Source organism: Acanthaster planci, linkage group LG18 (assembly GCF_054643075.1).
Source record: "Acanthaster planci isolate LZ-2023a linkage group LG18, COTS_SCS, whole genome shotgun sequence".
Classification (NCBI taxonomy): domain Eukaryota; kingdom Metazoa; phylum Echinodermata; class Asteroidea; order Valvatida; family Acanthasteridae; genus Acanthaster; species Acanthaster planci.
The window spans coordinates 9,663,152-9,681,244 of NC_141794.1; the positions used below are offsets into that span (position 1 = coordinate 9,663,152).

Below are 18,093 nucleotides of genomic sequence, written 5' to 3' on the forward strand. Positions count from 1 at the left end.
CTTTGTTGTCATGTGATGTGCTGAGAATGGCATTCAAGATAAAACTTGCAAAGCAGAGTACCAGTCTAGTTGACTTTAACACTGAAGATACCTGAATACTCCCTGAGCCTTTTGTACGTTTTCTTCAACCAGGATGACCCAGGTAATGGTTTCTTAGACAACAGTGTGTGCAAGATACTCTGTAAGCCTAACAGTATATGTGATGCGCAGAAATGCTGTGGAGAAAGGAAGTCGTCGACAAAGCGCAAGTCTGTGGACACCCCCTCATCTCCCACGGAAAAGGTACATCTTGCACTAAATGAAGCCATTCACAGTGCAGGATTTACATTCTAACATTGGTTCTGTTTTACCACGGGCTTTTTGATCAGAGTTCCTGTACATGCAGATATAGAACAAGGGATTCCCATTTCTCTGCTGCTTTTCAATTTTGTGTATGTTAGCACGGCTTCAGTGGTGCCTGGTTAGTGTAACAATGATTTTTATTGGCGTCGTCAGTCTCTATGCACTTACAACATTTTATGCCATCACGCTAATCATGAAAGCTTAATTGACAGGGATAACAGCAAGTGAAAAAAGAAGTGAAAACCTGAAATATGGATTGTAAAACTCTGCATCATACGTGCAGCCATTGTTGCCCCGTGGAAAGACCTGGGAGTTTTGATTAAAATGAAGTGACTGAGAGAAATGACTTTGATTTATCTGTATCTACAAAGGTCAACTTTGTTATAGACTGTTGCCTTGGTTTCTTGTGGAGTCAAAATGTTCAGATTTCCTTCCTGGGGACGGTTTGTTGTTTATGTATTTTAGGAGTCTGTCGACAAAGAAGATGACTGGAGTGAAGGCCTAATCATACTTGTTACGAAACGTGAATGTAAAATTGTGACACCAGATAAAATATTTGTGCTTCAAATTTTTTGGACGTTGAGCACATTGCAACTCGGGTAACTTTCACCGCAGATGCTTTGTGACAGCAAGTTTGTTTCGATTTCCGATTTGCCTGTATACGTATAAACCGGCTGCAGTAGTAGAGCCTGAAGCATTCTGAGAGTTTTCCAGGGGTCACAGTTGAATTCCCTGGTCTATTGTATTTGCCTAAACCACCTTGCTTTTTAATCCCTGTACAGTCCCAGACCGACTTAATGGAGGGCAGGTGCTAGTAAGTATTGCTCACTAATAAGCCATTTGCAAGTTAAATTTGAATAAAATCTTGTGCACTCAGTTATCTGACTGCACATAAACATAACGATTTGAATTCCCCAGACTAAAGACACTGTTGCTATACCTCATGATTCAGGGCAAGCTTTCGCATAGCGACCACCATCTCTGGAATGGGCTGGTTCCTTTGTGCCCGTCTTATCCATGTAGAACAGTGTATTGTTGCAAGGCGTCTCTTATGTGATTAAGCAAAAGCTTGCCCTGAATCACAAGGTATAGCAACAGTGATTTTAGGGAGGAGAATTCAAGTTGGTTTGTTCACGTGAATTTAAAGAACTCAAGTGTACCAGATTTGGGTCAAAGTTTAACTTGCAAAAGGCTTATTCTAAGTCTTTTTTTTATAACTTTTTCTTGACAATATGTATTGACTCTTAATGATGTTACGTTGAAGTTTTTCCTCTCTCTGTTTTATACTTTGCACAGACCACAATGAACTTCGGATCCAATCCCATGGATCAGGATTTGTCAGTGTGACCCCAGTTTCCTCAACCTTTGGCCTTTGACCTGCAGCTTACAGCCCTCATCAAAGAAAGGTCTCTCCACTGTAGCCGTACTCTTTGTGGTTTGTGACTTGAGAAGTTTTGTGATTGGAAGTTAAGAGTGCCATGCGTACTGTGCTGTACATCCAACAAGTGTCAACACGCTCACTACCCTTCCAGCAAACAGGGCGATAGGCTTGTCCAGTTCCTTGGCAGACTGTGGGGATGATTCATGGAAGATTCGGCACGTTAAATGTCACAGTCATAATCCCCAAACCAGTTCGTTGTTCAAAGTTGGAAATATTTGCATAGACTTGTGTACAAATGTCTTGATCAGTAACCCTAATCCCAGTGGACAAATTCAAAAGCCACACTTTTTTTGCAAACTCACACTTGCTAACTTTCTCACAAGAAGTGATAAATTTGTTCTTTTTCTCTGAGGAAAAACCTTAATGATATTGTGTGGTCAATATGGCTGCCCTGTGACATTGGTTTGTAATAATAGCAAAAGGTTTGCCTCCTCATAAAGGGCACAATTAGTGTAGTGTTTCCCGTCTCAATTTTGCTTGCATGCAAATGCATCCCAGAGGAAAGCTGCTCTTCACGGTCAGTCCAATCATACACGATATTTCCTTGACTATATTTCTGAAGTTTTACCAAGTAAAAAATTTTGATGTGTAAACCCTTGTGAAAGTATTTGGAAAGCGCTTTCTGATAAGGGAAAATATTTTCAACCAGCTGAAGCTTAATTGATATAGACAGATACCTATACTAAAAGAAATTAAATTAAAAATGGAAAGATTTTAAAATGCTTTCATTTGCTTATGAAGAAATAATAAGTTCATAGGATTATGGACAAATTACAGTATGTACGTGTATATACATATCTTACCTAATTGTGTGGTAAGTAGAACTCGTAGTTTTTATTTTGGGTTCTCTAATTTGTATCTTTTGTGTTTCTTTGGGACATAACAATACTTCAAGAACACTTCTTTTTCTCTAACTTGGTCTATTTTTGTGTTTCTTTCTGGCCTGACAATACAAGAAAATTCAGTTCTTTGCATTTCACAGATATGACTGCAACAAATGGTAACAGTGAAACTACATAGTAGTACATATACAGCGTCCAGATAGGGTACATGGTCATGTGCATGACCGATCAATTTCCACATAGAGATGCTAAGGGAGTTTGTGTTCAGTCACCGATGTGGTCCGTTTCATTTGCAGCATTGGTAATGACTCCCCTATGGTCAAGGGTATTGCATGAAAATGAAGCTAGACGTGAGCACCATGACACCTGCAGTACTTTCTCAACTTTAGCCAGGCTTTCCATTTGGTGCCACCCCCCTAGTTGGGATGGTACAGGTTTGCATGGAAAGACGGATCTACACTGTACCTCACCTTGACTTGAAACACATTTATCACCTAAGCTCAACCATAAAAAAGTACCAAATCATATTTGGTACTTTTAGTAGAATTCTGAACAAATCCCTCTGAAATTTATTGTATATTAACTTCTTTTGACTCGGACTAATAGGGTTTTAATAAATATTTGTAGGTGTAAATATGTGGTTGGTCAGTCTTAAACTGGCTGAAGAGAGTGACTGCTGATTATGTCCTCACCTGTGGCTCAGGGCATTAGTTAAGTTCATTATCCCGAACCAGACACACATTTAAGACTGGCCAAGCACATATACTATTACAAGCGTAATATCCCTTAAACTCTTCATTTAAGATGCATGTAGGCTACCATTTTAAAGATGTGATTTGTTACAAAGGTTTATATTTTTGGACTATTTTGCATTGTATTTAAAAAATATATCCCCTAAGCTGTTACCAGGAAACAACATTTTGAAACTTGTGCCCAGATTTACTTTGTACCGTAAAAAAATGGGTTAGAGCATTGGTACCTGTAAGTGACATGGTGGCACTTTTCCAGCCATGTCCATCTCTTCTGAACACAAGTTTAAACTTTGCGTTTGAGTCATTCCATGAGGTTGGGGCACAATTTGTGACGGTGCCAATTGTTACATGGGTTCCATAAAAATGAACGGCTATTTCTTTGTATGTTGATTCCAAATTGACAATGTTGTACATCTTGCAAGGCTTGCAAGGTGTGTGTTATTTTTACAGAGTAAATGACCTACTCTACAGGTCATGTCTCAACAGGTCATGACCGGTGGTAAAAGTTACCCACGTAACAAGGACACAAATTGTGCCCCGACCTCATGGAATGACCCATTCGTAATGATTTAGCTTGTCAATGTGATCTGAGTTAGATTTGCCTCTGTAATAATAAGTGTGTGCACCTGTCTTCATGGCAAAACGTGCCTTGGCAAAAGCTCTTTATCCATGCCGTACTGTCCGAAGACTTCTTGATTTTGGGGGGGGGGCAGGTTGAACATTTAAAGCCCGGTTCATACTTCACGCAAAAGCGAAGCGAATTTCATAACGTCTACTATTAAAGTTCCACTGTGATGTGTGCTGTTTCCTGACAAATTCACTTTGTATTTGCTTTCGTCTGCAGTATGAACCGACATTAGGGCGAGCATGTACACCAGTGTTGTGATCGGTGACTCTATCTGAAATTAGAAATAAATGATTGAAATTGTGTAATTTTTCTAATTGGTTTTCATTCGTCAGGTTGAATGAATTCGTGTGAATCGGAATACTGCCACACAATGGCAATTGTACATTTTTTTGTAGAGAAGAACGAGCCAATGAATTTAGTGAAATTTTCAGTGATTATTTGCTTATTTTGCTTCCTAAGTGGAGGAAAACTAATCCAGATCATATTAATCAGTAGCTTTTGTCAGAGTATTTCTTTGTGTAGTGTATACAAGGACATGTTGGAATTGAGGTGTTTTTAATTTAATGAGCATCTGGAATATCCTATTTCTCTTGTTGCCCCATCCATGTATTTCTTTGCACACTAATATGGTCATATCCTTGACTTTTCCACTGTGTGGAATTATCCGCAGCTGGTTGTTGATATACGTGTAATTTAACTCTTGTAGTGTAGCCCACCACAAGTCTCATTGCTAGTCAGTTCACAGGTAACTACCAGTACATTTGCCCAAGGTTAGAAAGGAATGCCTTTGTCATAGCGTAAGGCTTTATAGTCAATTCCACCATAAGTCCAGTCACAAGACCAGTCAGCAACTGCTGCAGTTTCACTTCAGTTGAATATTTGTAGTTTGTGGCTTGGCTTGGAAATGACCCCGACAAATTTCCAGGGATTTGCTAGTACCTGCGGTGGATTTCACTGCAGCCATATCACAGTTCATTGGAATTACTTCTGACTTGTTGAGGGATTGGTTATGGAATAAGCCACTTCTTCATCAAGTTTTGCTTCGCTCGTATAACAAACTGAGCTTTGAAAGAGCTGGTGTGTGGTATTTCAACAGCTCATGCTCAAAATGATGTCCATCAGTGGTCAATTTGAAAATATCAGCATGTGCAGAAGAGGCTGGCTGTCTTGTGTGGTCGTGTGGCAACTCACATTCACCGAACCTGGTCAAGCCAGCATGATGTCAGGTTGTTAATTCTCGAATGATATTTAAATGATGTTTAAATACCAAACTGGCTCATTCAGGGCCACTTTTTGCACAGTCATGTAAAGACAGCTGCAGCGAACCACTGCACTATTTGGAAGCACATGGCTAAGTGGTTCTTAGAGTAAGTAACTCCTGAACATAGGGTCATCAGAGGTTCAAATCCAACAGCTGATATCTTGTGATGTTGGACGAGTCACTTTACTGTCTCTCCATAAATTTATGTCTCTCCATAAATCTGTACCTGTGAGGGTGCAGAGAGGGTTACTGTGTTTGGATAACCGTTTTGGCTTGTGGAAAGCTTGCGGTAGCACCATGCAAGGATACGATCTCTTTTGTGAGTCTGTATGGTTCTGAAAAGAACCGTGAGGAACTCAACGTTTCGGACAGGAGACTCCGTCGTCAGGAGACTCCTTTCCACCTTAGTTGTCTGTCATCATGAATAGCTTGAAATCCCATTTTGGCTTGAAATGGCAGCTGTGGGGTGTATACTCCCTGGGGAGTTGATGTGGTGTTAGGAATGTTTATGGGCCATTGGACACCAGTATAAAAGGTGTATATGTATGCTATACCAGGTGTCTCACAAAAGGAAACCAAGATTTATTTATCTGTTTCTTGAATGTGACTAATTATTTTTATAAATGGTAAATATAATCTGCTTCAGTATGCATTTTCTTTCATATGACATTAAGAAATCCACATTTCCATCACACATGACTGAGCACAAAGTGGTTTAACGGACCGTGTCAGAAATGGCTTTGCACCAGATGCATCATAGGTTTGCACAGCGTCAAGCATTAAGTAAACTACCAAAATCATTAATTCAAAGACAACCACAGTTGGGGGGGGGCTTATTCTTGCCACAGCTTTATCCCAGTGTCCTTCAACATGGCCCCCATTTCTTTCAATGCAATGTTTTGCCCTTTGAGTGTTCTCATTGCTTTTAAGTGGTTAACATGCATTTTGGAGATTTTAGCAAACATAACGTAATTCTGACAAAAGCCATCTCTGCACAGTACAAACTCAACATCAAAACGGCTGTTTGGTTCAAAATTTGGATTTCTTGGTGTCGTACGAAAGAGGACATCATTGTGAAGCTGATGATGGTTACCATTTAACCAAATTAATTAGTTAATTCAAGAAACAACATCTCGCTTTCTTTTTTTCATGACACCTGTACCCATTATTTGTTAAAACTTTCCTGAAATGGGTGTTACTACATATATGTAGCTGCTCCCAAAAATCTTGGCTACGGCTGACATTATGCACAGTGTCTATGGGAAATGGAGGCAGCCAGTAGATAATGGATCCCATAGGTATATGTTATTGCTAGCTGGCTACCGCCACTACTTTTGGATGCACCCATGCTTAGTCTGAGGATTTCAAATTTGAATGCTCAAGAATACTAAAAAAAAAAATCAGGATACTATATACTCTTCAGATCTTCATTAACATACTACCATTCAAAAGCATTGTCCAGTCACTGCATCTATTGAATATAGCATTATATTCCAAGCCTTGGACAATCAAACAATTCCAAATGTACAATCTGCATATGTATCTATTTGGCCTGTTTGTTCATTGATAGGCAATATTGATTTTGAATGCATTGAATCCATTGTACACCACTAGTAGCGTGTATTGCATATCCCACATGCAAGTACACGATACAGCTCATGTTCCCAGTTGTCTGGGGAGCTTGGCAAACTTGCCAAATGGCCAGAGTTCAATAAATAACCTGGCACCCCTAATTAAGCCATGACTTCTGTGGCATCATGGGGGCTGGAGGACCCTTCTTTGGAGGGGTTTGTGGTCTCACTGGGGTTGGAGGACCCCTCCTTGAAGGGGTTCATGGTCTCATGGGGCCTTGAGGACTCCTCCTCGAAGGGTTTTTCCTTTCTGAAAAAAAGAAAGATACAATATTCACCTACATCCTAAACTACTGGCTCTGAAATAGCTGTAAATAAACCCCAGTCCCCAGTGGTGCAACTGGGGACAGTGGGGGAGGGGGGGCTTGAGTATCGGCTATTTGGGGGTTAAATGCTGGTCCAAGCACCCCACCCCTTCCCGACAAATCCTGGGTGCATCGTGTGGTAGGAGTGCATTGAATGCCTTGTTGTCCAATGGGGTGTTGTGACTCAAATTGCATGCTTGCGTCAAGGTTAAAACTGCACTTGTGAGTTGCACCACCGAAGTAATGGTGTCTCTTTAAATCAGTCTGTTATGAAGATCAAACTTGAATATGACTCTGACAGTTAAATAACTGTGGCAGTTAACATGTCTTGTGAAAAATAACGATTTGTTCATACTTTTTTATTTTGATGCCAATAATTACCTCTAATTACCTCCAAGATGGAGTTGTTCCGAATAAATACATAAATATTAATATATTACTGTGTGTCAAGTTTGCTTGAAGATAAATTCATTATCATGCTCGTGCTCGTGAAACACAGAATAATGTAGTGCATCTGTCCCGTATACTTCGGCCAAGTGATGTACAGGACACAGACCCTCGACATTATTCCATGTTCCACTCGCACACAGTGATAGCTAATAATATTCAGTTGTGTAAATGTAAATATATACATGTAAAAGAAACTTGTAATACTGATATTGTATCCAATTGAGAAATACAGCAAAACAATGCTGTAATTTGTTTTGTTTGTTTAATTTATTAATTTATTACTGACTACGTGTAGTTCCCTGAGTCAAGTGTGTACATTACAATTTGACAGTTTTTACTCTGTAATGAAACATCACCTATACAATCAGTATAATGGAGAGTATCAAATTAGTTTAGAAGGGGAAAATGTGAAGCTTGAAGTACAAAATTTCCCAATTTCCAGATTTGCTCTAGTATAGTTTGTGTGTCAGCTGATGCACTGGTAGTGAATTTATTCTTTTTCTCTGTGTTCAAAATGCAGATATGATTATTGGCCCCCTCAGCAACTTGTGTTTCATCCTAAAGTGAAGAGGACCAGATTTCAATGTGCCCTGAAATTTCAAACTCGCACATTGAAAAGGGAAAACATCAATTCAAGCCCTAAAGCAAACAGAAGGGGCAGTTAATCGATGGGAGTGGGGCTGGGTGGGATGAAGAGTTACAATAAACCACTCTCGGAGTATCTGGGAATAATTCTGTTTCTTTTCTGTCTTTCCCTTTCAGTCTTTTAGATACTGTACATACTTGTATGAATGGGCCAGAGCCATGGTTGACTGGTCAAACAATAAAGACACCTTGAGCACGCGTACTTTTGGGAGCATCTTCCCTAACCCACATTCAAACACACACTCCAGTAAAGAACATAATTGTATATGCACAAGTTTTTGTTTGAATGAGGGTGGTAGTGCAGTGAAGTTTGAAAAGCATGAGCCAATGAGGTGTAAGTTAATGGAAGGTTCGGTTTGAAAATAGAGTCAGGGCAGTTGTCTCCCATGTATCTGAGTGAGTGGTTGTGCTGTCAACGTGCTCTGCTGCAGCAATTTTGTTTGACTTTTGGGCAAGGTATAGGTCCAAAGAGAGATCTTCTGAGTCAACCTGACTTGGAAGAATTACAGCTATTTTATAGGATTATGTTTTTAGCAGATTTTGAATCAATTTTATATTTTTACTTGGCTCGTTTGAGGGAGACAAGTCAACAACATCGACTAGCAACCGTAACTTAAAGAATTTTATTATTTTATTATTTTCTATTGAATGACAGAAATATTGCTTTCCTTACCATATTTATTATTGTGAGATGCACCAGGAATAAGGATGGAATCAGGAGTTCGATTTAATTGGAGTATAACTGGTGAACATTTTGAATAATTGGGCTTGATAAGAAGTGATGGCTCTATCTAGATGTTGAACTGAAATTGTATCAATTGATTAAGAGAGTTCCAAGTTGGAAATAAGTACTACATTGAAGGGTGTGTGGAAACAACATTAATGTTACTAACTGGTGATATAAAAGTCTGAAAGGAGCGAATTTGCATGTTTAATTGATAGAGCTTAATATTTTGAGAATTTACTGAACGTGATGAATTCACAGAAGGCCCTTGATGATTTTTGATGTACTGTAGGCCGTTCTCCAATACGCGACTTCGGCTCCGTCTCAGGCTTAAACTGTTTTTTCACTACCTGACTGAAGTTGTCAGCGCAATAGTACGTCTGATAGTGTCACAAAACATCAAGTAAGATGTGAACAAGCCAAACATTACAGAACTTCAATTAAATTTAAACATTTTAGGCCCACAGTCAGGGATTGGTCTCAAAAACGAAGCCCGAGATGAAGACGAAGTTGAGTATTGGAGAACGGCCCTGGTCTTGATGGTCTGGCTTGATGTTCTGTTCCGAGCCCTGACGGAAGAGGAACGCGTGCAGATGTAATTGTGTAGACGTGTGGATATGGAGGGAGGCCATTTAAAGTGGAGTCAAGTAGAAACTGCGTGATCGACCCACAGAATTTATACAGCCCCATTGATAAAGCCATCAAGTCAGTTAAATTCATTATTTTATATAAAGCCTTCCTTGGAGTATTATGTAAGTTATAATTCATGTGAAATAATTATTATCGTTGTAGATAAATAAGGGTGCGCCTGGAATTGAATTTAAATTTGGATAAATGTAATCGCATTGAATTAAATTGATCAAAACTTGTTGACAGCTAACCGAATTAGATTCTTGATAAGTGGGGTATACAATTTTACTGGAGAGTTAGATGAGTTTCGGGCAAACTGTAATTAACGGAGGGTGTATCTTGATCTTCGATTTTACCATTTGACTCTTGGGTAGGGCCAGATAGGTATAATGAAGTTATTTTTAATATTTGTGTTGTCTTTTGTGAGTTATCATTGTGAAGTGTATAACAAATGAACAAAATTACAGAACAGTTTTTGGACTTAATTTTATTTGCCTTGGTTATTAACCACTATTAGAGATAGGTGACTAGTTCTGACAATAAGCGACCTTAATCCTAGTGTCTAATTTTGAGAATTTACATGACCCAAATAATGCACGCATAAAACCACAGTAAGTACAGATCCGGAGCAAGGGGTGTACATGGCGTGTGCCCCCTTCTGTCTGTTTTGAAATTATCCTGGAATTTATAAAACAGATAAAGCAAGCAAATGTTAATACAAAAGATGGATGCTTTGTTTTTTCCATGAAGTTTATTTCTGCCCTGAGCCCTCTGATTACAAGGTAATACCAATTCACAGTTTTCCAAAAGCTATGTGCAACTTGAACATGTCCTGGAATGTTTTGGTTGGGGGTAGTATATAAATTCAGAAGTTTTCCCTAAAAAGTTTCGGTTTCAAATAATGTTTTTCAAATAACTTTCTGATGATAAGTACTATTTTCAAAAAGCAGTTTAATTCATATAAGGATTTTGATAGGGATAGTTTAAAATGTAGGTAGGTTCAAGTTTCCTCAATTTCTGATGACTTGATTATAGAAGTAATTGAATACAAAATAGTACATCTTTAATTTTGAAACATTCAAATTTGACTTGTGACATAATTTGGATTGCTGGTCATTGAAAAGTGAAAAAATACAGATTTTCCAATTCATCCATTTATGAAATTCAGTAAACGATGTGATTTTCTTTAATAACAAACACTGTCCTTGAAAACAAATGAAGCTGGTCATGCAAACCATAATCACTGTCAACTTAAAGATGTAGCACTGTTTAGAGTTTTCCATTGACACGAGCAACAATAAAGACGAGGGTGAATATCTCCTTCTGGAAGCTCCACACAGGAATCAATTCAAATATTCTATCATTCTATGAGGCTTATTTCTCTTTAAAGTGCATCAATCTTCCCATTATACAAGAAGCCTTTCCATGACACAGGAAACGCCGGTTCCTAAACAAACAAGAATGCAAACTTCCCTTTTGATTTTCCAAATTTATACCTCTCTTTACATTTCTGTCACCATTTCACAATGAAAATATATTTGTGTATGTCACATTGCTTCACCTAATTGCTCCAAAAATTGGTAAAACTGAATGATGACCACCCCTGCAGAAAATCCTCCAATATTTGAAGTGCAACATGCAACAATCGTCCATGTATAACAGGAGAATATCAGCTTAAGCAAATTAATTTCAGATTCAGCTTGATTTGCCGCCATTTTGTATTTCACAAATCCTACATAAAAAGTGTCGGGTCATTTTCAAGCTCAAACCTGTGTGTGATGGATGGTAATCAATTTACACATGTAGTTTACTGACTCAGTGAGTGAGGAGTGGCCATGAGTGTGTTGGCTCTCTTGTCACTACGTCTTTTCATTACAGTCACTACAACAGCCTTGAGTGGGTCCAAGATGACAGCCTGGATGACAATGGCGATGATAGAAGTTGTCACCCATTCCCACAAAGTATGCCAGCAGGCACCGTGGAATGATGACACAGACCACAGTGTGGCAAATATACAGGATATAATCAGGAAGATCTGGACAAATGCTGCCAGAATTGAAAAGCAAGATCTGGCACAGTGCTTGCTGGATGCGGTTGGCTTGATTTCAGACAAACTTTGGTTCCCTTGAGATATGTCTTGCTTCCCATTGGCGGAATCTTTACTGATGATGATGTCATTCCTCAAGGAATCTGTATCCGAGGTAGACAAGGTGGATGAAGATTGAATACCATCCATGGCGACAGCGGAGTCAGAGTTGGTGCTGACGGGCAGTCTGGTAGTTGGTTCCTCGCAAGGTCTGATTTCAATGGTGCTCACTTCGTTATTGTTGTTCTCATTTGTGTGGTCGAGGCCAATCATCTTTCTCTCAGCTTCCTCTTGAGCTGATGGGGTGCTGCTCCAGCTGCCTGAAGATGAAAAGCTTAGAGTATCCAGCTGGTTTTTGATCACTTGACTCGGTGTCAGGAAAATAGATTCACAGAAGATGCCTGTGGATCTTGTTGCACAATGGTTATTAGCCGCAATTATGTTGGTCTCACTGTCAACAGACGGGACAGTTGGCATGTGAGTCAGATAAGTCTTCATGACAGCAAGCATTTCAGCTTCCTTCACCTTGTACTTGTCATCATTCTCCATCTTTGACTTTGAGCAGAATCCTTTCAGCCACTTCCTCAATCTGAAGAAGAAAGACTTGTGGTTGATACTTTTCTGTACAGTCACTTGTGACATTTCAAATTCTATGGGCAAGTCCACAATGTAGTCTGAACCTGTCACTGGACTGTGTTGATGTGTCTCCTGCTTGTAAGGTGTCGTGTGTTCTTTCTTCAACAGGCCAGATATAGATGTAGCTCTTGTGATAGAGTCAGGTTGCTGTCTTGACAATTTCTTCAGAGGTGGTGTAGATGGAGCAATGCAGCATTCATCCCAACTACCAACAGCGTTGTTTGATTCTTGGACATTATAATCCTCTGGCCATTGGTATGAAGTAACAGATGAATCTGTGATGCTTGCCAACTCACTATCAGTGCAGCTCAAAGATGATGTTGAAGAGTCACTGAGATCACTTGTAGACCAGGAGTTGTTGGTGAGGGGAGTAACATTGGTCAGAGTGCTGCTTATGCTCTCCTCACAATCCAAACTGGAAATACTGATGGAAGAACTGGAGAAACTAGTCTTGGTAGTCAGAGAACAGGTTGAGCTACACTCTGAATCAAAACGGGAGCTGGAGTTGGCAGAACCAAGATGATACAAGCCTTCAGGATTATACATGTTGTATCTGACCGAGGCAGTTTCTTGTGAACAACCAGCTCCTGGGTCGTAGTATTTGCTCCCTGCGGTCCGATGACAAACAGCACACTTGTCAAGACAAGTTAACTTGTGATGGCATTCAAGCCGGTCAGCAGCACTTATAGGTTTAGAATCTCCACAAACATTTTTGGAGATATTGGTTGCCAAATCACTGTTGATGCTGAGGTCTGGTTTGATATCAATGCAAGAAGGGATACTGGAGATGACACACTGATTGGCAATGTTGTTGCACAAAGATGTCATATCGGTGTTCTGTTGCTGGTTACTCTGGTCAGTTGGTCTTGTTCCCTGCCACAGCATTTCTGGAGCACTGACTGACTTTTGAGGGAACTTGTCTTTGACATGCTCAGTATAGCCATCACTGTTGCTGAAGTGGCTTGAGGCAAACTGAACTTTCTTCAGCTGAGAACTGTCGCTAGTATTCTCAAACAAGTTCTTGCTCTGTTCCACAGGAAATGCAGCAGGTCGACCACAAGATGACAGAAGGGTCGGAGCAGTGCGGCAAAGTAATTCGATCAGAATGAGAAAAGGGAAAAGCACAGCACTAACCCCCGCTGCCTTGATCACCATACCCATGGTGATGTCAAATCCCATGGGACTGACCACTACAAACTCTTGCAGAGATGGCTGCAAAAGTGGCTCTGACATCAACTGCACTGCAACCATGGTGTAACTGATGCATGTAAACAAGCAGGTGATGCGACGGGATCCGGTGAAGTTCCCCTGATGCCAAGGTGTAAAGGCAGAGGTCCAGAGAGAGCCATTCTTGAAGTAATAAGCGATGTAGTTGACCCTGGATGCAGGCTGAGTGGTGTAGAGCAGCAGTGGAAGGATGGAAGTTATTCCTTGGTCTGATGATGATATACCAGCGCTGCTTGGACCAAAGCCAGAAATGTAATGATCCTGGGTCTTGGTATCCATGACATGGATGTTTTTGATCTCACTGCAGAAGAGAAAACAATTAGTGTTTTTTAATTCTAATAAAATCAATCATTTTTGCACTTTTATTGAATAACCTGACATTTTGAGAGAAAGCTCAAACTTTACAATCTATCTGTTTGCGTGCAACCCAACTGATGAACACTGCTTAGTAAATTTTCACAAAATTTAAGAGCACTTACATAGATCGTGTGACCAACTAATTCATTGAAATGTCAAACGACAAAGGTTTGTCGTTATGACAAATTTGTAAATACTTTTAGCCACATAATTTGTTGCTTATGTAACATTATTGTAACAAACAGGATTCAAATGAGTCGCAATGTGTCTTGAGCACAACTAATGCGCTGGTTGTAAGGTCAAATGACGTGGTGAATCCCTATAATGGCACAAAATGCTCAGATAAAAAATGCTTCAATTTGTTGTTTTTGAAGGGAACATCAAATAAAACAAAGAACTCACATATCACATGCCCTGTTGATGATTCCTCGCAGGCGAGCTCTGATGTTGGAAGATGAGAGCAGCCTGGAGTTGAGGTCATCACCCACTGATGGGTATTTTGTCTCCACGGCGACAAGCTTACCGAAGGAGCGAGGTGTTGTCAAAGTCTTCTGTTCTGATTTCTGCCCTAGAATCAGGTCAAAAGACAACCTGCAGAAAAGTGTACAACCAACAATAGGAATTAAGTTGGGTTGCTGTTCAGACAGACCACACCACAGAATACCACATTTGAAAGAAAGTGACTTTTTGGCCTTTATATAGTAATCAACTCACCAGTCGCTGAAGCCAATTGTTCCTTGGAGTCTCACAAGACGTGGGTTTTTGTTTGCACCTGGTGATTTGTGCAGTGAACACCAACGCAGGAATGAACCCCAACGTGAACGGCCAGCATAGTCTACGTCAATGACGTAGGCGCGTTCCTTTCTGGCCCTATTCCCCCGGATGTGGCAGGGAGATGGTGGGCTGGAACGTTTGCTCTGAGACAAAGAAAGGAACCATGCATTTTGTTTGGAAAGGAAATAAAGATATATGGAAAGGTAACTTCGCAATAATGTTGGGAGAGAAACAAATCGAACATTACTATGCTATGATTCCTACCTTGTACTTGCATGCTTGTCTGAGATCTTGCAGAAAGGCCAAAAGCAGGAGCAGTCCAAAGCCAGCAGCTATTGGTACTGCAGAGATGAAGACGATGTCAAACAAGTCAACAGTTGACGGACAGTCTTCAGGCAGGGCAGAGGTGGAAGGACTACCCTGGGTGGGACCCGGGATGGTGCTCAGGGTCACGGAACTAGAGAAGAAAGTAGATTGTTTTTGTTTTGACAGCATATACATGTACATGTACCCATCAAGGCTACATAAAAATACATTGGTCTACAGCAGCAAGTGATTGCTTAGCTTTTCCAATTAACTCAAAGGTGCTTTAGTTTCATTTAGTTTCCTTGGGCTATAGTTTGTTTGCCATGAGATTAGCACAGGTTGGACGTTGCCTTCATTTACACTACAACTAACGTCCAGGGTATAAAAGTCCTCTTATCATAGCACGTTTTTTTTTCAATAGTTTTCTCACATTTTTACTGGGCGGAGGCAACTGAAATGTCATTCACAAGTGCCTTGTATCCCTACATGTAATTCTATAAATGCTGTATCCAAATTACTAAATATGGCTGTGAAATGCATAGCAACCGACCACCCCCAACTCCATAGCAAATGCGCACAACTACAAAATGCGAAGATCGTCCACGAATCAAGACGGAAAACGTGAATTGCACTAAATTTCCTGCAAAGTGTGTCATCCGCGAGCGTATTCAGTAATTTTAACACAGCATTTATGGAATTCGGGATAGGCCTTACAAGGCATTTGTGAATGACATTTGAGCTGCCTCCACCAGGTAAAAATGTGAGGAAAAACGTTGAAAAACAATTTTTACTGTGGCAGTAGGAATTAATATCCTAGACATCAGTCGCAACGCATTGCATTTTGGATGACATCCACTGGGCTAGGCACTAGACCTGGGCTACTTTATATTGTTCATTTTGTTCTGTGAGGTAGTGGAGAGCAAAGGCATGGCTGAAACATATCAGAGACACTTTTCTGTTTTGTTAAGGCAGGCCTGGAACAACAACGATAGGCCTTGGCCTGTCATGGCTAACAATGTGACTGTTCTTACCTTTCAGTCTCGGTGACTGAAGCCCAAAGAAGTACAGCGATAATCAGGCAAAATTGCATTCGCAATAAAGTGATTTCTCACGAAGAAATAAGGCGTCCACACTCAAAGCAAAGCGTAAACACAACTGGTGTTTCCATGGTTTGCGCTCAATTTATAGCGGAGGAGCAACATAGCAACCTACGCGTGACGTAACAATCATAACTCTGGCCAAAATGTACTCTTTCATAACTTCATAAAATTTGTTTTCATTAGAATATTATTCTAACTCAAATTGTGATGAACGGAATGTACAATACCACTGTTAATTTTTATCTATAAATTGGCTTCCGATGACATTATTTTATGTTGAAAAAGGCAGCCTTGGCTAAATCACTTTGTGAAAAGTTTCGAGAAAGAAAACTTTTCGCATTGAATTGTGGGATATTCTTTCTGAGAGTGTCAGCAGAGGGCGCACTTTCACAAGAGTAGTGTAGAAAATTGCTGGTATCAGCGCATTTGGCGGGACTACGGGACGAGGGTTAGCCACGACTAGAATACAACAGGCAGGAGACGCTGACAGCGGCAAAATCAGAACTGCAAAAGAGACAAAATATACTTGTAAAATACACAAGAGAAAATAGATCGTGCAAAACTGACGTCTTGAATTACATTCACTAGAACTCTGGTGTTAAAATCAACACGTTGGTGTAATCAGATGACCACACTATAGGATGTTACTTTAACACCGCAGGTGTTAATTTGCACCCTATAAGTGTTACAGTGCCTTGGGGGTGATAAAAGCAACACCAAATAACACCGAAATGTTTAACACCGGTGAAAAGTGTTGGAGTAGTCTACGATAACACCCAAGTCTATTGTATTTCCGGTTTTCCTAATCTCCAAACCTGTAGGTTGTCGTTGCATTCACTATCACACCTCATCTGTAAGTCTATTTCACATTGTCTACAACTCTCTGCGAGAAGCACTTTCTTATGATTATTCAGTCCCTCGTCGAGCCGTTTTTTGAATGGCTCGGATTGTAGCTTCTGGTTCTTGGCGTTGTGGGGGACATGGACAACAGGTCTGTTGTATCTTCAAGACTTGATCAAATCTCTTCTGATTTTTAGTGGTGAACAAGGGCTAAATGTCCAGGGGCGCTCCGGGGGTGAATACATTCTTTTCAAGGGGGCATCACAAGAATATAGGCCGCAGCAGCATAGCTATATAAACTCAACGGAGATATTATTCACACATTCCAAACGGGAGGGGGGGGTTACACGGGGAGCACGGGCATCTGCTGGGGAACACCTGTCCTAGTGCCCCTCTCCTCTGTAGTTCCGCCACTGTTCATTTTCCTGATCTCAAAGGGGTACAGGTGAAGCTCATTAAATGTTTCATCATGCGACTGGTATCTGAGGCTTGGGACCAACTTCATTATAACCTCCGCTTTATCCTCTTTAAGTGGAAACTCTTTTAGCTGAAACTCTTTAAGCTTGACCTTCTGATATGAGTTCCATGCTTAAATACACACACAGTATGAAAGATGAGATCAAATGCCGTGTAGAGAATGGAGAAGCTCTCCTTATCTAAGTGAGTACATGTTCTCTTGATGATTTTCAGACAACCACTGCTCATTTTCCGCTGTTTCAGCATTGCATTGATGTTTGCTTTGCTGTATCTGTAATGTGAACCCTTAGATTTTTCTCTTTGCTGTCATCTCCTCTCCCAACGTATTCATCTTGGCGTTATCGCATCCGGCTGTAGCACGCATTTCCATACATGTACTGATACGTGGAGTAGTATACGTGTCTGTCCAGTGGTGAAGATCGTTTGTATAATTTTGCTCCCTTCTGTATCGGATCTGCCACGGTGCAACCTGTTGTATAGCTTAGTATTTTTGGTAAACATGGTCGAATTTACTATACTGTAGACAAGAGCAGTGGCGTAAATTTGTGCCGGAAATTGGGGTGGGGTGAGGAATGGTGGGAATGACCTGCCCAGCCATGGAAATTTGAAAAGCGGGGGGGGGGGGGGGGTTGACACCAT

General features: G+C 40.4%; 2 protein-coding genes across 7 annotated transcripts in view; one reads left to right on the forward strand and one right to left on the reverse strand.

Annotated features, from left to right (window-relative positions):
• Positions 1 to 8,384, forward strand: part of slc30a1 (solute carrier family 30 member 1) — a 28,489-nt gene extending 20,105 nt beyond the window's left edge. For 4 of the 6 annotated variants that reach the window (XM_022252263.2, XM_022252264.2, XM_022252265.2 and 1 more), the window contains 2 exons: positions 133 to 282; positions 1,639 to 8,384. In XM_022252263.2, coding sequence (XP_022107955.2) covers positions 133 to 282; positions 1,639 to 1,689 — 201 coding nt within the window. In that variant the 3' untranslated portion in view covers positions 1,690 to 8,384. Of the gene's footprint in view, positions 1 to 132; positions 283 to 1,124; positions 1,157 to 1,638 lie in introns of all 6 variants that reach the window. The other 2 variants (XR_015428249.1, XM_022252266.2) reach the window with 2 other exon arrangements.
• A 1,999-nt stretch (positions 8,385 to 10,383) lies between these two features.
• LOC147796178 (uncharacterized) lies at positions 10,384 to 16,296 on the reverse strand. Its single transcript, XM_087148458.1, has 5 exons — positions 16,069 to 16,296; positions 14,996 to 15,188; positions 14,672 to 14,874; positions 14,360 to 14,548; positions 10,384 to 13,901 (listed from the first exon to the last, which is right to left on the reverse strand). The coding sequence occupies exons 1-5, from the start codon at positions 16,125 to 16,127 to the stop codon at positions 11,459 to 11,461; spliced, it is 3,087 nt and encodes a 1,028-aa protein (XP_087004584.1). The 5' UTR covers positions 16,128 to 16,296; the 3' UTR covers positions 10,384 to 11,458.
• Positions 16,297 to 18,093: the final 1,797 nt, after the last annotated feature.